Source organism: Sturnira hondurensis, unplaced genomic scaffold (genome assembly GCF_014824575.4).
Source record: "Sturnira hondurensis isolate 20B ecotype Veracruz unplaced genomic scaffold, ASM1482457v3 Scaffold0018484, whole genome shotgun sequence".
Taxonomy (NCBI): domain Eukaryota; kingdom Metazoa; phylum Chordata; class Mammalia; order Chiroptera; family Phyllostomidae; genus Sturnira; species Sturnira hondurensis.
The window spans coordinates 396119-420069 of NW_028091115.1; the positions used below are offsets into that span (position 1 = coordinate 396119).

At 42.9% G+C, this 23951-nt stretch overlaps 1 protein-coding gene across 1 annotated transcript in view; it reads right to left on the minus strand.

Annotated features, from left to right (window-relative positions):
* The window catches only part of SLC25A43 (solute carrier family 25 member 43), a 41458-nt gene that overhangs the window by 11713 nt on the left and 5794 nt on the right, over positions 1–23951 (minus strand). Inside the window, exons 2-3 of the mRNA XM_037069131.1 lie at positions 16602–16843; positions 12394–12566 (exon numbers count right to left, since the gene is read on the minus strand). Of these exons, the coding sequence (XP_036925026.1) occupies positions 12394–12566; positions 16602–16843 (415 nt within the window). The remainder of the gene's footprint in view (positions 1–12393; positions 12567–16601; positions 16844–23951) is intronic.

The following is a 23951-nucleotide window of genomic DNA, read 5'->3' on the forward strand; positions in this document are numbered from 1 at the left end:
AAGGGAGCTATTACCCTATCATCATAATAGGAACGACATGTTCCGACAGTGGGACCCTAGCAATCTAATAGTCTGTTAGACTGCCCTCGAGGTCCCATTGTTTCTGCATGACCAGGCAATAATTTGTTCACCACAATGTTTGCTCCTTCTCACCTACCTGTGAACTGCCTACTTGCCCTTTGAAGTTCCACACTCTTAGGACTTCATTTACTATATGCACCTACAGTTATTACTTGTAGCTATGCAATACATTTTCTCCTGTTACTCTGCCTTGTGCTCATTTTACTTTTGGTCCAATCAGAAGAACTTAGAAGAGTAGAAGGAAAGTTATTTTTCTGTCCCACACTGTGAGCGCCCAGTTCTCAAGGTTGGGTTTTCTTCTCCTTCTTCCACTACTGCCAAGCCTGGGGCAGAGGAACTGAAAAAAAAAAATGAACTGACTGCCTAGCACCTAGGAACGAGCTCCTGTACTTCTGGTGGATAAAGCATGGGCCTGAAGGAGAGACCTGCGTTCCATCCTACCCCTATCACTTGTTAGCTATGTGACTGTTAGGCAAATTATTGACCTTCTCTGTGTCTCATTTCTTCATCTAGAAAATAGGCATCAACCCTGGCTGGTGTGACTCAGGCGCTTGAGTGGTGGCCTGTGAACCAAAGGGTTACCGAGTAGATTCCCAGTCAGGGCATGTGCCTGGGTTGCGGGCCAGGTCCCCAGTAGGGGGCGCATGAGAGGCAACCACACATGGATGTTTCTCTCCCTCTCTTTCTCCCTCCCTTCCCTTCTGTCTAAAAATAAATAAATAAAAATCTTTTTTAAAAGTTACAGAAAAAGAAAATAGGAATCAAATTGGCACTTATTTCATAGGGTCTATAAACAGGGTGGAATGGGATGTTAAATGGCCTTGTGCATATTACGTGACCAATAAATGGTAGGCATAATATTATCATTTTTAATCCCAGGGAACACTATCCTTTCCTTACCTCCTCCTGACATAATTTGTCCCCATCCTTACCCCTGACAAAAGTGCCGTGGCAAAGAAGAGCATAGATTTAGACACATTCATTTACATCGGGTCACTTTTAGGGAAATAGAAAAACTAACAAATATATGCTCTATGATGCTATGGTTTGTCAAGCATTTCCAGGCACCATACACAGTGGTGGGAGGTTGCATCCAAGCGGGGGTATACATACAGATGGTGCTACAATTATTTTACTCTGTCCTGTCAGCATATTTGCCTGTCTTGAAATATTAACAGGTGTTTGGGCTGGGATGAAATAGAACCTGACTGGCAAGGCAGGAAGAAGATAGTTCATTATCAAAGTGAGGATTATTATAGGCAGGGGACAAAACAGGGGTGTCCTTAGAGCAGGCTGTTCTTACCTTCTGCACGGGTAGGGACAAGCACACAGAGTTGGAGCTCACCCAGTGGCAGCTAAGGTTCGATTCTGTACTCACAGACAGTGAGATACCATAAGCCGGCCCTGAACTTCATTCATTTTTAAACAAGTATCAAGTGTCTGCTACACGAGGCTATGTGTTGTGGGGATGTACAAATGAGTTAGATATATATCCCAAAGGCGAAGAGCTCATAGTCTAGAGGGAATAATGACACATACAATTATAGCACAGGGAAGCATGTTACACGGGCCTAAGAGAGCTATAGTGAGTGCACACTACGTGCATTCGGAAGAAGGAAACTCTGCTGCAGGTGACAGAAGACATTAGGATGTGGCTTTGACAGCATGGAGAGACAGAGCAATGGTGTAGAGATGGGAGAAGTGGAAGCATGTAGAAAAATGCTTTGAAAATTCAATCAGCTGGGTCAGAGGGCATGCACAGACTAACAGCACCATTTCAAAGGGTTTATTCACCCACAAAACTGCCACAAAATAACAGTGCCCTTGGGGGTGGGGTGGGGTGACAGTGAAAACATAGCATCTTCAATGATTGCTAGAGCACCCATCAGGATGGGATGCTCTTTAGGAAGTGGGAAAAGCCAGCTCATTTGTCAAACAAAAGGAACAGGTATGTGCTATTTTAGGTCAGAAGAGACAGCCATCACTGACGCAAACCTCATTTGAGCCTTTATGGAGATAGAGACAGATGCTCCAGGCAGAGGTGCCTCATAAGCTGAGGGAGGTGGGAGGTGGACTAAGATCATTTTGATGGAAGTGGAGGCTTGAATAGAGCAGAGGTTATAAAAAGGGGTGTTTTGTTTAGCCCAGGCAGTATTTACCTAATTTTATTTGCCAACATTGACAAATGGGGTGATTTTACATAAAAATCTGGATTTTAGGCTCCCTTGAAAAACTGGGCCCACATTTCTAAATGGCATCCATCCTTTGGAAAAGGGGCGCTTGCCTGCCTCAGCCTCTGCTCACTTTCTTCTCTGCTATTCACATTTGGATGCTAATCACATGTGGTGAGCACAGTGCAGTTCATTCTCCAGAATGCTTTTGAAAGCCAAAAACCTTGATGGCCCAGGACACATTTGAAAGCTTATTCTTTAGGGGGCAACTGTATATTATCTGCATTTTCCTATTTACTCTCTTTCACATTACTTCCAAGTTCCTGCTGTTTGATTTTTGCAACTCCTGATATAGAGGGCCTCTGTGCCAACGAGGGTGGCAAAATTGGTAAGGGCAGCATGGCAGATAGGAACAGCCTTTATTCTCTAGGGGTGACAAAGAAAAACAAAACACAGGTAGATCTTAAGAAAGTGAGTCTGGAAGAAGCTATGAGCTGGACTGGAGGGACTTAAATGAGTATTGCCGCTGGAGACACACTCTCTGGTCTTAAATTTCAGCTCAGTTACTGGGTGGGTGAACTTGGGCAGGCTACAGAACATTTCAGTGCCTCGGTTTTCTCATCTGTAAAATGGGCTTGATAGGAACAGTACCCACCGCATAGGGTTGTTGTAAGGATTAAATAAGAGCTTAAGGCGCTTTGCACAGTGCCAGGTACATTGGTGTTCCAGGATCATTTTTAGAATTAATCCTGGAGGCCGGTTACAGGATTGCTGCAATGGCCTAGGTATGACATGTTAAGGTCCCAGGTTAGGACAGGGACAGTGACAAAAAGAAAGACCAGTGTGGGAGCATTGGGAATGTTGGCAATGAAGAACCAATTGGCCTCAAGATTGACTGGGGATAGGGGAAGAGGAAACTCAAAGATAAACTGTGGATTTCCAGCCTGGGTAACTGGGGGAATGGTGGCACTGAAATGGAAAACTCTCAGGCAGAACATTTCAGAGGAAGACGTCCGCTTAGTACATATTCAGTTAGAGGTGCCAGTGGAGAGGTGATAGCTAAATGGTAAAGTCCACAATGTGGGACTGGGGATGAAGATGTGGAATTGAGCGTGAGAAACTGTGTGGGGGAGGGAGACTCTGGGAGGGACTGGCGAAGCAACGGTGTCCAGTTGACTAAAAGCAGCCGAGGTGTTAAGCATCTCGGTCAGGCTCAGCATCTCTGTTTGAACAGGTCAGGGCCTCCCTTCACTCAGGTACCGTGTTGTGTACTTTGCTTTGTCAGCTGTGCCAGTTGGACACTACCTTTGTCCTTCATCTTATGTGTTTTCAGTTCAAATGCTGACCTGGCCCAATCCTGCTTACCTTGTGAGCTTGATGGGGTCAAAGTCCCCGGGGTATAAAGCAACAGGCTGACACTCAGTTTTATATTTGATGAAATGGACACACCTAATATGGGCAACATGGGAGGGTGGGAGGTAGAGCTATAGGGGAATCAAGCTTGTGCCTGGTGCCTCCTTCCTGCTGCTCTCAGGAGGTCTCATGTTCTCAGCTGCTCCTTGGATGTTCAGGGCAGCCTGTCACCCTCTCTCCTCCACAGGTGCCTGTCCAGAGAATTATTTGCTTAGGAATCCCAAATCCTTATTAGGAGCCCACAGATTAGTGAGATTAAGTAATCTCCATCAATTTTTACCCTTTCTACTTTCTCAATACAATAATGCTGCTAACCTCCTCAGGCCCAGGCTCTGGGTCAGGTGTGGGAGATAAGAAGGTGGAAAGGCCAAGTCGTATGTGGAAGAGTTTGAACTGAAAGGCACTGAAGTGTGGCCACAGAGATTTTAGGCAGGGCGGTCTTGGCGTCTGTGAAAGCGCACCAGGTGGGGGGTACCTCATTCCATTTGAACAGAGGGCGGCTCCACCCCCTTCCCGCCAGAAACCACACCATCAAAACATGCACATGCATAATTTATTTACCTCTCCATTCTCTAGCATGCCAGCCAGGAGCCAGGAAAAGAAAAAGAAAAAGGAATAAAATGAGAGTAAGCACCGTGAAGGAAGGGCCCAGCTGGTTCAACAAGACTTCTGATTATTGATTATTGTCATTAATGTTCAAGAGAGTTTCAACCTGATGTGGCATTGAACAGGCAGTGTGTTCTCTGTGTGTATAAAAACATATTAGAAGGAGACATTTAGACAAAGTAGCCAGTCAGTGTGGGGTAAGACACTTGACCTGGATTTGCTTCCTGACAGGCAGTGCAACAAGGACAGCCAATGGAATTTAAATGTTATCGCTAAGTGTGCTCGGGTCAGAGCACATGGCTGCCCTGCAAAGCTCCCTCCTTACAAATTCTGCGGGCAAACTCTGCCTACTCCCCACAGGGGAGATTGGTATGAAAGCTCTCTCTTCTTCGAGAATTTGGATTGTGTGCTTTGCAGAAAAAAACAACAACTACAGCAGAATTTAGAGTTTGACTGTTGTTTCTAGGCCCCTTATCCTCCAAACTGAATATGAATTTCAAGCAGGGATTAGGAGGTTTTAACTAGACAGACATCACTAGTGCCCTGGCTCTTATACCCTCAGATAGTGCTCAGGTACGCTTCATTTACTGCAGCGACATCTAATGGCCAGAGAAAGTAGTGCACGTTTACATTTAAAAACCTCTGGTTCTGTCTTGGGGATTACTTTTTTAAAAAAGTAGAGCGGACAAGAATGTCCACCCCTGTTAAATAACACTTTAACTAAAATCCTAAGAATTCATTTCCTATATCTTTGGATGTCATTTATGATGTTATTCATAACTGGATGCTGATCATACTTTTTGAAAACAGCAATTGCTTCTTTGGATTTTTTTTTTTTACACAATCATTATGACTTTGCATTTATTTTAAAGCTTCTTGTTGAAACTCTGCATATGCATTATTTAGAGTGTTTCTATACAAGGGGAAAGATTAGCAAGTTTACCCCCAAATACCCACCTCTCATATACCTCGCTCTGGTTTATGTATATACATTGTTGTATGTATATAAATATTCCAGAGTAGAATGTAGTAGTGGCTAGATTCCCCCAGAAGAGATCATTGTTCTACCTCTCAGGGGGATAAAGGAAAACTAAAAGTTTATAGAGAAGACTGGAACCCCACTCCCACATTTAGATGTCATTGAATTTTGTCTAAAGCCCTCTGTGATACTATGATTTATAATGAGAAATATATATATTTGGCCTTCATCCCCGTTTCTGGCTCAGAGCTCCTGAAACTCTTGCAATTTCCTAAGTGATGAGAGTGATAAAGATGTCTTGATATTCATAACAATCTCCTTTCAACCACACCTAAGCTTCTGTGAATGAGTTGACTATTGGAGTACACCAAAGGATGGAGGCTGGTTGCCAGGGGAAGCAATCATGTGATTGAAGGCTGAACTTTCAGTCCTGCTTCCCTGACCTCCTGGGAGGGATGAGCGGCTGGAGTGTGGATCAGTCACCAATGGCCAGTGATTTAGTCAATCGCACCTGTGTAATGAAACCTCCATAAAACCCCCAAAGCACAGGGCTCAGAGAGATTCCAGGTTGGTGAAGCAGAACACATTCAGGTGCCACAGTGCCAAGTCCCAAATTTCATGGGGACAGAAGCTCCTTTGTTTGGGACTGTGCTCTGCAAATCTCGTCATCTGACTGTTGATTCATATCCTTTAATATCCTTTGTAATAAACTGGTAATCTAGTGAGTAATCTGGTTTCCTGAGTTCTATTAGCTGCTCTAGCGAATTAAGTCAACCCAAGGATGGGGTCCTGGGAACCTCTGATTTATAGCCAGTCAGAAGCACCTGGACTTGAGACTGGCATCTGAAGGTGGGTGGCTGTCTTGTGGAATTAAGCTCTTACCCTGTGATCTGATGTGATCTTTAGGTAGACAGTGTCAGAATTGAGTTGAGCCCTGACTGGTATGGCTCAGTGGATGGGGTGTCATCCTGAACCGAAAGGTCACCCATTGATTCTCAGTTAGGGCACATGCCTGGGTTGTAGGCCAGGTTCTGGGTTGGGGGGTGTGAAAGAGGCAGCCAATCAATGTTTCTCTCCATATCGACGTTTCTCTCCCTCTCTCCCTTCCTTCCCCTCTCTCTGGAAATAAATAAATAAAAGATCTTAAAAACAAAACAAAACTGAGTTCCATTGTAGGACATCCAGCTGGTGTTGGAGAACTGCTTGATGTGGGGGGGAAAACCTCATACATTGGAACTGGTCCCAGAATTTTACCTTTTCCACTGACTACCCCTACCACTAGGCTCAAGGCCTTAAACTTTGTATAAGGAACACTAAATTATAAGAGGTTGCAGAAAGTATTGGAGAGATGCCTCTGGCTTTACTATTTCAGATGAGCTCAGGCATGTTCAGGGTGGTATGGTCATAGACTGGCTCTACTATTTCAAAAAGTGATCCTCAAAGCACGGCAGCCAGTGCTATAAATAGCTTTTGTTTCATTCAGCTTCTGATGCTCAAACAGTGACAGCCTATCCTCACTCCTGACAGTAAAAGAAATTCTTAGGGCCAGGGTTTTCTAAAAATGAATTAAAAGCTTCTAGTACCCTGGCTGGTGTAGCTCGGTGGATTGAGTGCCGGCCTGCGAACCACTTGATTGCGGTTCGATTCCCAGTCAGGGCACATGCCTGGGTTGCAGGCCAGTTCCCAGCAGGGGACTCATGAGAGGCAACCATACATTGATATTTCTCTCCTTCTCTTCCTCTCTAAAGATAAATAAATAAAATCTTTTTAAAAAAGCTTCTAGTATATCATAAATCTTTCCTACCAAACCTTTCCCTGACATTGTTTTTAAAAAGCTGTTTTTTTCTAAAGAAAAGAAAACACAATTACCACATGAAGAAATCAATTTTTCTAAGGGTTGAACCATATGAAATTACCATTTGAGTGTGTCAAAAAGGTAAAGGTAGAATATTAGCCCTGGCTGGGTAATTTAGTTGGCTAGAGCATCATCTCAGTATGCCAAGGATGTAGGTTCGATCCCCAGTCAGGGCACATATAAGAATCAACAAATGAATACATAAATGAGTGAAATAAATCTCTCTCTTTCTCTCAAATCAATACATTTTTTTAAAATTATTTTAAAATGGTAGAATGTTGGCAATTTTATGTAGTTCAATTTAAAGAAAGATGACTGAAACTAAAAGAAATACATGGCATTCCTAAGTAAAAGAGAAAATATCTTACATGAATTATTCCAAGTTTGTAGGTCTGACATAACTCCATTCATAATCACAAGGTAATTCTAAAGTTCATCAGGAGAAACCAATGACGGAGAATAATTAAGGAAATGCTGAAAAGAAGAGCAATGAGAAGGGAGGTGTTCTGCCACCTGTTAAAAGGTATTACAGCCCTGAGCCCTGGCTGGTGTAGCTCAGTGGATTGAGCAAGGGCCTGCGAACCACACGATCCACACAATCGCTGTTTGATTCCCAGTCAGGGCACATGCCTTGGTTCAAGGCCGGTTCCCAGCAGGGGACTCACAAGAGGCAACCATACATTGATTGATATTTCTCTCCTTCTCTCCTTCCCTTCCTCTCTAAAGATAAATAAATACAATCTTAAAAAAAAAAGTATTACAGCCCTGACTGGTGTGGCTCAGTGGGTTGGGCATCATCCCCCAGACTGAAAGTTCACTGGTTCAATTCCCAGTCAAGGCACATGCCTGGGTTGCAGGCCAGGTCCCCCAAATGGGGACATGTAAGAGGCAGCTGATTGATGCTTTTATCACACATCAGTGTTTCTCTCCCTCTCTTTCTCCCTCCCTTCCACTCTCTCTGAAAATAAATAAATAAAAATTTTAATAAAAACAAATATTATGGAGCTAGAGGAATTGAGTGTGGTACCAGCACAAGAATAGACTGACAGACCAACAGAACATGACGCATAGCCGAAGTTAGACCCTAGAATATGTAAATATCTAGGATGTGGTAAAAGTTGCATCACAGAATAGAGGGAAAAAGAAATATTATTTCAAAAATGGTACGTTAAGGTCCTGTCTGGTGTAGCTCAGTGGATTGAGTGCGGGCCTGCGAACCACTCGATTGCGGTTCGATTCCCAGTCAGGGCACATGCCTGGGTTGCAGGCCAGTTCCCAGCAGGGGACGCATGAGAGGCACCCATACATTGATATTCTCTCCCTCTTCCCTTCCCTTCCCTTCTAAAGATAAAAAAAAAAGGTATGTTAAGAAAATTGACATAAACAGAGCCACTTTAAAATGGAACCAGAGCTGTCATTCCAGAAACATGGCTTTGCACATCTTATGCCTCCAGCTTTGGAATGTTTCCACAGGGAAAAAATAACCTCTGGGCTGGGCCTAAGAAACCTTATGCCCCAAAGGACTGTTTGCAAAGATAACAAGACAACACATATGACTACAGGACTGATGACTACCACATTGAAAATTAAACATTGTTTGGAATTAATATTATTATTATGTTATAACCAACAGAAATGCCTTCCTTCTGTTGATGTAATTGTCCTCTTCTGTTTCTCACAAATAATCACTACCTTTGTCTCCTAAGCAGAATACTACTCTGTCTTCTGCCTGAATCAGTGCATCCCAAATAACTTCAAAGGCATTTTTATTTTTAAGTTAACATATCCTTAAACAATCGGCAAACTGCTTTTATAAAAGTCAGATGATTAACGCATATCGTATCTCCGGTTAATTTAAAATACATTAAAGTGTTAAGTGTAAAACCTATAATAAAAAAGTATTTAAAGAACTATCGTATTTTTCAGCCTGTAAGACATACCTAGGTTTTAGAGGGGGAAAATAGGAAAAAAATTTTTGATGCAAAAAATGTGGTAAAATATTTAATAACATAAATAACATAATATTTCACCAATGTAAATGTAAACAGAACTCAACAGCAGCATTAACAACCATTATTCCTCCCAAATTGGGGAGAAAACTGAGTCTTATAGTCCGAAAAATGCAGTATATAGCCCTGGCTGGTGTGGCTCGGTGGATCAAGCACCAGCCTGTGAACCAAAGGATCACCTGTTTGATTCCCAGTCAGGGCACATGCCTGGGCTGTGGGCCAGGTCCCCAGTAGGGGGCACGCAAGAGGCGACTGATGGATGTATCTCTTGCACACTGCTGCTTTTCTCACTCTTTCTCCCTTCCTTCCCCTCTCTCTAGAAGTAAATAACCAAAATCTTTTTAAAAAAAGATATATATATCAATGAATAATCCTATCATTGTGGGATAGGGTAGGTCTTTCATGCAGAAAAGCGCAGGTAGAAACAAAAAACAGTAATAGATATAAGTGCATAGAAATCTAAAAAACATGTATAACGACAATAGTATATAAATAGCATCAAAAGCCAAATGTCTCACTGGGAAAAATACGTGTAATGTATGGCAAAGGGTTAATATCTTTAATATATAAAGACTTCTTACCAATCAGTAGAAAAAGCTGAATATCCTAGACAAATCGATGATAGACACAAAGAGAATATTCCCCCCCCCCAAATACAAAGGCCTTATTTATATATGAAAAATGTGCAATTTGTTTAAATAATCAATGAAATTCTAATTAAAACAATGTAATGGCATTTATCAGCTATTAGGTTCCCAAGGCTTTAGAAAGTCATAGTAGTCACTGTTGACGAGAGTTGAGGTGGGCCACTCTTACTGCTGGTGCAAGTGTAAACTTACAACCTTGCTGGGGTGCAAACTTCATTAGGAACCTTAGAATTATTTTTCTGTTGTGACCTGTAAGTTGATTTCTAGGAATACAGCTGAAAGGTGTTATCACAAGTGTGAAAAAATACAAGGGTTTTCACTGAAGAATCAGAAACAGCCTAAATATTAAAAACACTGAGAAATTGCTATTCACGGCATGATAGAGGCAGAGGTGGAAGTTCTGTCGCCACAAACCAAGGGACTGTGAGGGCTACCGGAGGCTGGAAAAGACAGGAAGGATCCTCCCCTAAAGCATTCAGAAGGGACATGGCCTCGCCAACGCCTTGATATTACGCTTCCAGCCTCCACACCTTTGAGAATAAATATTTGTTGTTTTAAAAAAATATTTGTAGCACATCTATAGGGTGGAAAATTATGTGGTAATTTAAAAAGAAGTTCTCAACATCTGATAGCCTAGGGTAATATCTATTATATAAGAAGTGAAACGAGCAAGATACTAATTTTTTTTAAAGATTTTATTTATTTATCTTTAGAGGGGAAGGGAAGGAGAGAGGGAGAGAAATATCAATGTGTGGTTGCCTCTCATGCGTCCCCCGCTGGGAACTGGCCTGCAACCCAGGCACGTGCCCTGACTGGGAATTGAACCGTGATCCTTTGGATCACAGGCCCGCGCTCAATCCACTGAGCTACACCAGCTAGGGCGATACTAATTTTTTATATACAGTAGGAACACAGTGTTGTGAAAACACCTTCCATATACATGTATTACATATATTTATATTTATGCACACCCACATGTATGCACATGCACACACGTATAAATATACACAAAAGAAAAACTATTAATTATTATAGCACACACTCGTTGGGCTTGTAAGTAATTACTGTTTTCTTTTTCATACCTTTCTATAGTCTGTGTAACACATAGCACAAAATTGACCATTTTAACCTTTTTTAAGCTTATTATGTACAGTCGTTTTAAAATTAGGAATGTTGAATTACAAATAAGCATGCACTGAGCAACTCTGAACTTGCATCTACATTACAATTAGAGCAGTGTGACAATTATTTATTTGTCTTGACAGAGGACAGGAAAGGAACACAACCCAGGCAGAGGAAAAGGCTGATGGACTGAAGCAGCAGAACTGAATGTCATCGTGATGTGTGTGATTCTGAAGGCAGCTTTTCTTTATAGGTTGAGATAAGTACCTTCACACTTTTCAGAGTACATATTTTTTCATTTATTGATTTTAGAGAGAGAGAGGAAGGGGGAGAGAGAGACAAAAACATTGATTCATCGCTCCACTTATTCATGCATTCATTGGTTGCCTCTTGTATGTGCCCTGACCAGGGATGGAATGGGCAATGTTGGTGAATCAGAATGACACTCTAACCAACTGAGCTACCCAGTCAAGCTCTTTCAGGCTTTTTAGTGCTGAGGTAAGTGGGGTCCAGCCCAGCCAAGAAGGCCACTAAGGGAAGCCAGGGGCCACTGAGATTGCAGAGGAACAAGTTACAGACGTGTGGAAAAATGAATTCAGCTGGGATCAATCATTTAAAACTGGACTCAACTGACCCCACATTAATATCCAAGCAGCTCTTCAGGAACATATATTAATCGTATAAAACAATATTTGCCCAGAAGAGGCCAGGGAGTCAGGCAAGTCTGTGGACTGGAGTTTTAGGGAGGCTATCAGAGAGCAAGCAGGGTTAAAGGCAGATGCAAAGCCTCAGAGTTCTCCATTCTGAGCCCACCCTCACTGTGCAGACCTGCTTGTAACCCCCAACCTTACTTGGCCCACTGATTTTTTTTTAATCAAAACTGGCTGATTCTAGGATAAGCCAGTTACTCCCTTTGGGCTCTCAGATACCAGGCCGTTGCCTCTGTAGCCTATAGAGCAAATGCGAGTTTCCCAGGTAGCAATTAGGAAAACACAGGGCCAATCCCACTAAGACACCGATCCTTTTCAAACATAGTTACTTCCTTAGTAAGGGACTCAGGTACTATTGGAGCTTGGTCATCATTAGCTCCTGGCTAATTTTCACTCTTTCCATTCTGTTTCACTGAGGTAAGGGGTGGTTATGAAAGAGTGCCCTCTCCTCCTCACTGTGGAGGCCCCAGGGGGAGGGAGCCAGGGGGTTTCAATGATGTCACAGGAGACAGCAGCTAAGAGGAAGAGAGAAAAGAAAATTGGGCCTCATCTAAAGGAGTAATAAAAGCCCTAAAAAAAAAGTGGAGCATGGGAATGAAATAGCAGCTTGGGCTGGAGGCAATAGCCCTGAGGTTAGCAGTGGAACTGGCCCGGAGTGGGGATTTGCACAGTACCCGTGTGAGCAGTCGCAATCTCCTTGGAAACCTGCATAGCTCGGGGTCAGTGTTCTCTACTGTCGTGATCCACCCACCAACATTACAAGGTATCCCCCCACTACCCCCTCCAAAATCACTCCTCACCTGCACCTTCCTCTTCACCGTGTCAAAGGGAAAGGAGAGGGTCTGAGTCACCGCAGCAGCCAGGCAGACATTGGCAAAGTTCTGGAGGAGAGAGAAGCGATCTCGGGGTTCATTCCAGATTTTCTCTAGGTTCATGTAAACTAGAAGGGAGCCAGCAGAGAAAGGGAGAGCACCTGCAAAACAAGGCCAGGAAGACGCTGCTGAGGTATAGGGAAACACTGGCTTAGAACATAAATGCCTATGGGGAATCCAGGGCAAGTAAACAAGACCCTCTCTGGGCTTGTTAAAATCACTCTAGCTGAAGCAGCGGGAAGAAACTTCCTTGGGTAATAACAACGTGCTCTGTTTCGATAGGGGTTGGGTCATTTTTCAAAATGCATGAAATGATTTGCAAAAGGTTTGGGTACTTTTACTCTATGTAAATTTTACTTTTTTCATAATGTTTTTTTAAAGATTTTATTTATCTTTAGAGGGAAAGGGGAGAAGGAGAGAAATATCAATGTATGGTTGCCTCTCATGAGTCCCCTGCTGGGAACTGGCCTGCAACCCAGGCATGTGCCCTGACTGGGAATCGAACAGCGATCGTGTGGTTCGCAGGCCTGCCCTCAATCCACTGAGCTACACCAGCCAGGGCTAAATTTTACTTTAAAACAAACCATAAACAAATATTGAACTCTAATCTTGTTCATGATATACATGTTAAAGAGTTGAGGGGTCACGTATATTGATGTTTGCAAGTTACATGGAAATCATCAAAAATAGCTTGGACTGGTATAGCCCAGTGGGTTGAGCATTGACCCACAAACCAGAACGTCATTGTTTAATCCCCAGTCATGGCACATGCCTATGTTGCGGGCCAGGTCCCCAGTTGGGGGCATGCAAGAGGCAACCACACATTGATGTTTCTCTTCCTCTCTTTCTCTCTCCCTTCCCTTCTCTCCAAAAATATAAAATCTTTATATATATATGATGGACTGATGAGTGCTGGAGGGATGGATAGATGGACATATATATGATAAAGCCAAATTTTGTATTTTATTCTTGTTCAAGTACAGTTTTCTGTCTCATATTCCCAGCCCTGCCCACCCCCCCCAGTGCTCCCCATCTCCCTCCCATTAAAGCCAAATATTAATTGTAGCATCTAGGTGGTGAGTACATGGGTGTTTCCATTTTTAAAATTTATTTTAGACCGCCAGAAAGAGAGGGAGAAAAATACCGATGTGTGAGAAATACATCAATCAGTTGCTTCTCACACATCCCCAGCCAGGGACCCAGCCCACAACCCAGGCATGTGCCCCAACTGGGAAGCGAACCTGTGACCCTTTGGTCCTCGGCTGGTGCTCAGTCTACTGAGCCACACCAGCCAGAGCTGGGTGTTTCCTATTTTATTAAACTTTTCTGGGTGTTTGAAATTGTAAAAAACAAAATGTTCGAAGAAAATCAGTCTCATAAGAAAAAGTGGGCTACACTTAATCAACTTCTGGAGACAAAGAAGGACTGGTCTATAGCTGGGAAGGAAACATTCTGTGAAAACTGGAGAGTGACTTCCCTCAAGTGGTGAGGGAGGTCATTTGACCTTGTCTTTGGAAATGATGTGGCCATATCAGGGTCCAGTGGGCACCGTGCACTGTATGGCATCCTCAGCTTTCTAGGAAAATATGGTGAGTAAGGAGAGTATAGTAGATAGCACATTCACAAACTTCCAGAAACTTGGGAATCATGTTAATTTTACAGAAGAACTAAGTGTCTCCTTCAAAAAGAGATTTAAAATAGCGGATAACACAGAGGGGTTAATTGTCCTTAGAATAATATAATATTTATATTTAATAAACACATTAAAAATGATGAACCATTTACCTTCATTCAGAAAACATTCATGCAGTTTATGCCATGTGCTGGGACCTAGGTCAGGTGCAGGAATACAGAAAAAGGGTAGGCTAATTCCTGGAGAAGCTCACCATCTAGTGGTGAGGCCCCTGATAGGTGGCATTAAGGGTGGGGTGGAGGGTGCTAAACAAAGTGCTTTAGGCATGCTAGGATCCGAGGGGTTACTTTTGCTGGAGGGGGAATCAGGAAGGACTTTGCAGAAGAGAGAACTTCTCAACTGAGTCTCAAGGAATGAGTGGGAGCTCATCAGACAAAGAGTGGACAGGCAGTCCAGGCAGAGGGAACAGCATGAACAAAGGGAGTAAGTAGCACTTCCGGGAAATGCAAGTATTTCTGTATGGCTAGAGCATCAGTGCAGGTGGGGGCATGACCGGAGAGGAGGTAGGACGGACTGTTCTGAAGGGTCTGGGAGGCTATAAAGAATTGGGGCTTTTTCCCTGTAGCTTAAGAAGCAGTGAAGGCTTTTGAGCGGGGCAGTGGAGTGATGGTGGTGAACCAATCATCTTGTGTTTAGAGAGATCACCATACCCTGGCTGCAGTGCACAGGGAAGACCGGGGCCGGAGAGACCCGAGACTGGGAACAAGCAGGAGGAGCTTCTTGTAAGTGTCTATGGGAAAGATAGTGATGCGAGTGTGACCTAGGGCAGAGGAGATGGGGATGGAGAAGGGGGATAGACTGGTGAGTTTAGAGTTCAACTTGACAGCATTTGCTGACTAAAGTGAGTGGAATGAGAGGAAGAGTTGAAGTGAGCCTAGGTTTCTTCTGGCTTGGGCCTCTAGGTGAAAGAAAGATGTCTCATTCATTAGGGACCACAAAGAGGAGAGCAGGTGTGAGATTAATGAGGACACTGGGTTTAATCTTGAGTTTTATGAGCCAAGGAAGCATCAGGCGAGGGTGTCTAATAGTAGGTATTCGTACTACCACAGGGAATTGGTAGCAGTCAGTGGTTAAGAAAGAGGGCTCTGGTGTTATATTGCTAGGTTCTTCCACTTTCTATCCATGTGGTCATGGGGAAGTCACTTAGCTTCCCTAAGCATCTATTTCCTCATCTGTAAAATAACGCTTAAATGAAAACTTGTACGGCAAGCATTTAGCACATTGTCTGGTACATAGTAAGCACCTATAAATGTTACTACAGAAATGATATTGGGCCCTGACCGGCATGGCTTAGGCGACTGGGCATTGTCCCACAAAGAAAAAAGGTTGATGCCTGGCTGGTGTAGCTCAGTGGATTGAGCGTGGGCCTGTGAACCACACAATCTCGGTTCGAATCCCAGTCAGGCCACATGCCTGGGTTGTGGGCCAGTTCCCAGCAGGGGATGCATGAGAGGCAACCATACATTGATATTTCTCTCCTCTCTCCTTCCCTTCCCCTCTAAAGATAAATAAATAAAATCTTAAAAAAAAGAAAAAAGGTTGCTGGTTGGATTCCCAGTTAAGGGCATATGCCTGGGTTACGGGCTCTGTCCCCCGTCAGGATGTGTATGAGAAGCAATGCATAGGAGAGACAGCTGATCAATGTTCTTCTCTCACACTGCTGTTTGTCTCCCTCTCTTTCTTCCTCCATTTTCCTCTCTCTAAAAATGAATAAAATCTTTAAAACAAAGACATTATTATGGGGTTCATTAGAGTCCAATGATGCTTGTTTAAGCCACAGCTTAGATGAGGCCACCTAGGGAGCGTATGGAGAGTGAAAGAAGAGTTAAGGAAGGAGCTGGGGGCGGGTAGCTATGTGTTAGGGGGCTGGCAGTGTCAGATGAGCCAGATGAGTGAGATAAGAGATAGCTGCCAGAGAGATGGGAAAGATATCCAGAAGACAGTAGGGTCTGAGAATCCAAGTTTCCAAAAGAAGGGGTGGTCAACCTCATCATATGTTGCAACAAAGGTCAGATAAAGGGCAAACGTCTACTGTCTTGGCCATTGGAGGTCCTGGGTGACCTGTGTGTGTGTAGCCTTGGCACAGGCTCCAAAGATCATAGAAGCTATAACTGCTACCCTGGTTGTGCTCATGCATGCACATATGCATACTGAGACTCCTTCCCACGGTCAGATGGGGAATGTACGGTATCGACTTCCAATCAGTTTGGGTATAGCCACCCGTATACTCTATCCTCCACCCCTCTCTGGGATGTGACAAGCCAAAGTCAGGAGTGGGCTGTATAGCTATGGAATCGAATGAAGCTAAGTGGCTCTATATGGACTAAATCCATATGCTCTCGACCTCCATAAAATGGATTTAACCAGCTATAAAGGTACACAGTACATTCATATATGTCAAAGAATGCAGCCTTTCCTTGGACAAGGTGAAAATTTCTCTTACCTAAAACTGTAAGGGAAACCCCTCGATAAAGAGCCAGGAATCCTTCCTGTTGATAAACAGTAGAAAATGCATGGAGGATCCCCCTATACGATGGTTCCAGCATATTCTGCACAATCAAGCGGGTTTTGATGAGGTCTGTGGGATATGTCACAATGGTGGAAACCATGCCTGCAAGACTTCCAGCCATGATGGCACTCCACTGGGAAATGTGGCCCAGGTCATCCATGAAGAGTACAACAAACCTGGGAGAAAACAGGGGGAAAGCCCAAGGGAGTCAGCTATGGATTGTACTAGAGTGCTCTACACTTCTTGAAACACCTTCCAGCATTTGGAAAGGATTTACAAAATGAGAACTACCCTACTAATGAATTAGGATTCATGAATAACACATCAACTCCACTATATTTGTATACTTCTAGTTAGCTGTAAGGAAGAGATGCCCAGCCCTCTTATTTATAGCTACCCTTACGTCCTTCCCACTTCACTTTAAGTATTTCCCCCTTTTATCCACGTAACTGTCAACTCTGGCTTGCCTGTGTGGTGTAAATTTGCAGAAGTACTTGGTAAATACTAAAGTGTAGTGTACTCCTTTGCTTCTGTTGAAGCTTAAAAGAAATGAAGTTGCTGGAAATGATGACTTTGAGCATCCCCAGAAATTGAGTTTTAAAAATATACTGGGTTAATTAGAAGATGTGCTACCCCACTAGTTGTCAGGGAAATGACAAATAAAGACAATAACAAGATACCATTTCTCACCTAGCAGATTGACAAGGATGAAAAAGTTGGATAATATTAAGTGATGGTGAGGATGAGTGGAAACAGGATCTCTCACCAAGCAGTAGCTTGTACAAGTGCACATTGGGAAGGCCGTTTTGTAGTATCTAGTAAAATGCATACTTTTACCTCAACAATCCCCTTTCTAGATGCATAACCTAGAGAAATTCTTGCACATGTACATATGAAGACACAAACAGGATCTGTAAGTGCAAAAAAGTCAAACCACTTAAATGGCCATTGGTAGGGAAATGGATAAATTATAGTATAGACATACACGGACACTGTGTAGTTTAAATGAATGAGCTTAGAACTACGCATTAACATAAATAAATCATAAAGTTGTGGGGAAAAAAAGAAAGTTGCAGAGTGACCTATAGTCTATGACAATAATCTATTTAAATTAAGAAACAGCCCTGGCTGGTGTAGCTCAGTGGATTGAGTATGGGCTGTGAGCCAAAGGATCGAGGTTCAATTCCCAGTCAGGGCACATGCCTGGGTTGCAGGCCGGTTCCCAGCAGGGGATTCACGAGAGGCAACCATACATTGATATTTCGCTTCTTCTCTCCTTCCCTTCCCGTCTAAAGATAAAGAAATAAAATCTTTAAATAGATTTAAAGATTTTAAATCTATTTAAAATCCTACAGCTGCGCGCGCGCCCTGGTTTCCTGGACCGCGGGTAGTGCGCACCTCCCCGTCCCGAGGGGCCTCGGGGAACTGCCAGTCGCCCGTGCTCCGGGCGACCCTCGCGACCTGCGCCATCGCGGGCGAGGGCTCCTACAGCTGCGCGCGCGCCCTGGTTTCCTGGACCGCGGGTAGTGCGCACCTCCCCGTCCCGAGGGGCCTCGGGGAACTGCCAGTCGCCCGTGCTTTTCCGGTGGGGCGGGGTCTGCGCCGACCCTCGGCTTGGGGAATTGAGAGTCGCCCAGGTGATCCCTGTGGCACAGGACCTGCACTGGCTGGCGAATAAATTCGGGGAGTCTCTGGCTGCTGGCTGGGCCCCTGGAAGAGAGCCAGTCACCAGCTTCACCCCTACTCAGTCCGCGCAGACAGGGAAACACAGGGAGTCGGGCTGTTGCTGTTGGGTGTGGGAGAATTGTGAGTTGCCCTGTGTATTCAGTCACAACACAGGGAAAGGTCCACACCCAAGCCTACGAGAACAAGAAAGCCAGGCTGGGAGCTTGCACCCTCATGTCAGACCAGGGCTGGGAAGCCCGGGAGAAAATCTGCTCTCAGTAGGGTGCGGGTGAGAGGCGCCAGTCTGGATCTTGGGGGGTACTGGCAAGACCAGTTGAGTGTACCAAGGCGCGAGAAGAGCCACAATAACAGCCCCTCAGGCTGCTGCAGTTAGTGAGACCAAACGGGTTGACTCGCTGGACAACAACCGGAGGAGTAGAGAGAGCAGAGAAGACCAAGATACCTACAGGAGACTGCACCACTGAATTCCACAGGTATCCTACCATAGGAGATCACGCCATAAACTCAGGGTACCAGAACAGATCAATCTAAGAAGCTGAGGCCAACGAGAAGAGCAGCACAAACAATGGGGAGACAAAGAAACAATCCCCAAATGAAAGAAAAGGAGGAAGCCACAGAAAGAATGTTAGATGAAATAGAGGCCAGTCAACTATCAGATGTGGAATTCAAAGCACTGGTTATCAGGAAATTCAAAGAGCTTACAACGAACTACCAGAAACTACAGGGGAGCTACAATGAACTCTCCACAAACTATACCAGCATGAAAAAGGAAATAGAAGCCATCAGCAAAGGCCAAGAGGAAATGAAAAATACAATTTCTGAATTGAAGAACACAGTAGAAGGTATGAAGAGTAGGATTGATGAGGCGGAGGACCGCATAAGCGAGCTCGAAGACAAGGTGGAAAGAATCTCCCAGACAGACGAGGTAATGGAAAAGAGAATCAGAAAAAATGAGGAGAGTCTAAGAGAAATACAAGACAATATGAAACGTAATAATATCCGAATAATAGGAATACCAGAAGGGGAAGAAGAAGAACAAGGGATAGAAAACCTACTTGAAAGAGTAATAACAGAAAATTTTCCTAAGATGAGGGGAGAGAAAGTCACACGAATCCAGGAATCGCAGAGAGTCCCAGGCAGGTGGAACCCAAAGAGGCCTACTGCAAGACACATCATCATTAAAATGGCAAAACTCCAGGACAAAGAGAGAATCCTAAAGGCAGCAAGGGAGAAAAAGGAAGTAACATACAAGGGGGTCCCAATAAGGTTGGCTAATGACTTCTCAACGGAAACATTCCAAGCAAGAAAAGAATGGCAGGAAATATTCCAAGTAATGAGAAACAGAGGCCTACAACCGAGACTGCTTTATCCAGCAAGGCTCTCAATCAAGATAGAAGGCCAAATAAAGAGCTTCCAAGACAAAAGAAGTCTAAAAGAATACGCCTCCACAAAACCTGCTCTACAAGAATTACTAAAAGGGCTGCTTTAAGGAAAGGAAGGAAAAGAGAGAGACAGAGAGGAACACAGGTACATAAATGGCAATGAATAAGTACCTTTCGATAATAACTTTAAACGTAAATGGATTAAATGCACCAATTAAGAGACATAGAATAGCTGAATGGATAAGAAAGCATGACCCACACATATGCTGCCTACAAGAGACTCACCTGAGGACAAAAGACCACCACAGACTGAAAGTGAAAGGATGGAAACAAATTTTCCAAGCAAATGGACATGAAAAAAAAGCCGGGGTAGCAATCCTCATATCAGACAAAATAGACTTCAAAAAAAAGGCTATAAAGAGAGACCCAGAAGGTCACTTCATAATACTCAAGGGAAGAATCCACCAAGAAGACATTAACATCATAAATATATATGCACCCAACACAGGAGCACCCAAATATATAAAGAAAATCCTAGAGGACCTCAAGAAAGATATTGACAGCAACACAATTATAGTAGGGGATTTTAACACCCCACTGTCAAAAATGGACAGATCTTCCAAACAAAATATCAACAAAGATATAGCAGCATTAAACGACACTCTAGAAGAAATGGACCTAATTGATATATATAGAGCCATCCATCCCAAAGAAACTAAATACACTTTCTTTTCAAACGCACATGGAACATTTTCAAAGATAGATCACATGATAGGACACAAAACCAGTCTCAACAACTTCAGGAAAATAGAAATCATACCAAGCATCTTCTCTGATCACAAGGGACTGAAATTGGAAACCAACCCCACAGGAAAAAACCCAAAACACCCAAAATCATGGAGACTGAATGGTAGGCTATTGAACAATGAATGGGTCAAGATTGAAATTAGGGAGGAAATCAAAAAACTCCTTGAAACAAATGAAAATGAACTCACCACAACCCAAAATTTATGGGACACAGTGAAGGCAGTCCTGAGAGGGAAGTTCATAGCGATACAGGCTCACCTAAAGAGGATAGAAACATTTCAAACAAACAACCTAACCCAACGCCTGCAAGAACTCGAGGAACAACAACAAAGACAGCCCAGAGCAAGTAGAAGGAAGGAAATAACCAAGATCAAAGCAGAATTAAATGACATAGAGACTAAAAGCACAATTCTAAAGATCAATGAATCCAGGAGTTGGTTTTTTGAAAAGATAAACAAAATAGACAAACCTTTAAGTAGGCTCATTAAGAAAAGAAGAGAGAGGACACAAATAAACACAATCAGAAATGAAAGAGGAGAGATTACAACTGATACCACAGAAATAGAAAGGATTGTAAGAAATTACTATGCGGAACTGTATGCCAAGAAATTTGAAAACCTGGGTGAAATGGACAAATTTCTAGAAAAATATAATCTTCCAAAACTCAATGAAAAAGAAGCAGAAAACCTGAACAGGCCAATAACAGCAAATGAAATTGAAGAAGTAATCAAAAAACTCCCATCACACAAAAGCCCTGGGCCAGATGGTTTCACAGGAGAATTCTACAAAGCTTTTAAGGAAGAGCTAACCCCTATTCTTCACAGACTATTCCAAAAAATCCAAAAGGAGGGAAAACTCCCCAACTCTTTCTATGAAGCCAGCATCACCCTAATCCCAAAGCCAGATAGAGACACAACAAAGAAAGAAAATTACAGACCAATATCACTGATGAACATAGATGCTAAAATCCTCAACAAAATATTGGCAAATCGCATCCAACAATACATCAAAAAGATCATACACCATGACCAAGTGGGATTCATCCCGGGGATGCAAGGATGGTTCAATATACGCAAATCAATAAATGTAATACACGAAATAAACAAAAGCAAAGACAAAAACCACATGGTCATATCAATAGATGCGGAAAAAGCTTTTGATAAGGTACAACACCCATTTATGATAAAGGTACTCAGCAAGGTGGGAATAGAGGGAACATTCCTCAATATAATAAAGGCCATATATGAAAGACCTACAGCCAACATCATACTCAATGGGCAAAAACTAAAAGCTTTTCCACTAAGATCAGGTACAAGACAAGGTTGCCCACTTTCACCACTTCTATTCAATATAGTATTAGAAGTTCTAGCTGCAGCGATCAGACAAGAAAAGGAAATAAAAGGCATCCAAATCGGAAAGGAGGAAACAAAACTGGCATTGTTTGCAGATGACATGATAGTGTACATGGAAAACCCTATAGCCTCTACCAAAAAACTGCTGGAACTAATAAATGAATTTGGCATAACAGCGGGATACAAAGTTAATATCCAGAAATCAAAGGCATTTTTGTATACCAACAATGAAGCAGCAGAAGCAGAAATCAGGAAAAAAATCCCATTCGATATAGCAAAAAGAAAAATAAAATATCTGGGAATAAACCTAACCAAGGAGGTAAAAGACCTGTATGCAGAAAACTACACAACACTGAAGAAAGAAATCAAGGAAGACACAAATAAATGGAAACATATACCGTGTTCATGGATTGGAAGAATTAACATCATCAAAATGTCCATACTACCCAAAGCAATTTACAGATTCAATGCAATACCTATTAAAGTACCAATGGCGTATTTCACAGACATAGAACAAACACTTCAAAAATTTATATGGAACCAGAAAAGACCCCGAATAGCTGCTGCAATTTTGAGAAAGAAGAACAAAGTAGGAGGGATCACAATACCTGATATCAAACTGTATTACAAGGCCACTGTAATCAAAACAGCCTGGTACTGGCACAAAAACAGGCACATAGACCAATGGAATAGAACAGAGAGCCCAGAAATAAACCCAACTCTCTACAGTCAATTAATATTCGACAAAGGGGGCAATAACATAAAATGGAGTAAAGACAGCCTTTTCAACAAATGGTGTTGGGAGAACTGGACAGCTACATGCAAAAAAATGAAACTTGAGCACCAACTTACACCATACACCAAAATAAATTCAAGGTGGATAAAAGACTTAAATATAAGCCGTGAAACCATTAAAACCCTAGAGGAGAGCCTTGGCAAGAAAATCTCAGATATTCCACGCAGCAATATTTTTACTGATACGTCCCCTAGAGCAAGGAACATAAAGGAAAGAATAAACAAATGGGATCTCATCAAAATTAAAAGCTTCTGCATGGCTAAGGAAAACAGTATCAAGATACAAAGAGAAGCAACAGCTTGGGAAAACATATTTGCCAATGATACCTCAGATAAGGGTTTAATCTCCAAAATATACAAAGAACTCATTCGGCTCCACTCAAAGAAGACAAGCAACCCAATCAAAAAATGGGCAGAGGACTTGAACAGACATTTCTCCAAGGAGGACATACAGAGAATCCAGAGACACATGAAAAGATGCTCGATATCACTAGCTATCAGAGAGATGCAAATTAAAACCGCAATGAGATACCACTTAACACCAGTCAGATTGGCTATCATAAACAAAGAAACAAACAACAAGTGCTGGAGAGGTTGTGGGGAAAAGGGGACTCTAGTTCACTGTTGGTGGGATTGCAGACTGGTACAACCACTATGGAAAACAGTATGGAATTTTCTAAGAAAACTAAAAATGAACGTACCTTTTGACCCAGCAATTCCACTCTTGGGAGTATATCCTAAGAACCCTGAAACACCAATCCAAAAGAACCTATGCACCCCGATGTTCATAGCAGCACAATTTACGATAGCCAAGAGTTGGAAGCAGCCTAGATGCCCATCGGTAAATGACTGGATCAAAAAACTATGGTACATTTACACAATGGAATTCTATGCTGCAGAAAGGAAGAAGGAACTACTACCCTTTGCAACATCATGGATGGAACTGGAAAGCATTATGCTGAGCGAAATAAGCCAGGCGGTGAAAGACAAATATCATATGATCTCACCATTAACAGGAATCTAAACAAACCAAACAAGCAAGCAAAATACAACCAATGACACTCAAATATGGAACAGGCTGTCAGGGCCCAGAGGGGAGAGGGGAGAGAATCATAGGGGAAAAGGGAATGGACTCACATGAACAAGTATAAAAGACACATGGACAATAACTAAGGGTGGGGGGTGGAAAGGGGAGGGAGGCGGGGAGCATGGGGTGGGGGGCGGGCAGGGTTGGGATTATAAGACAGAAACCTGTACTTGAA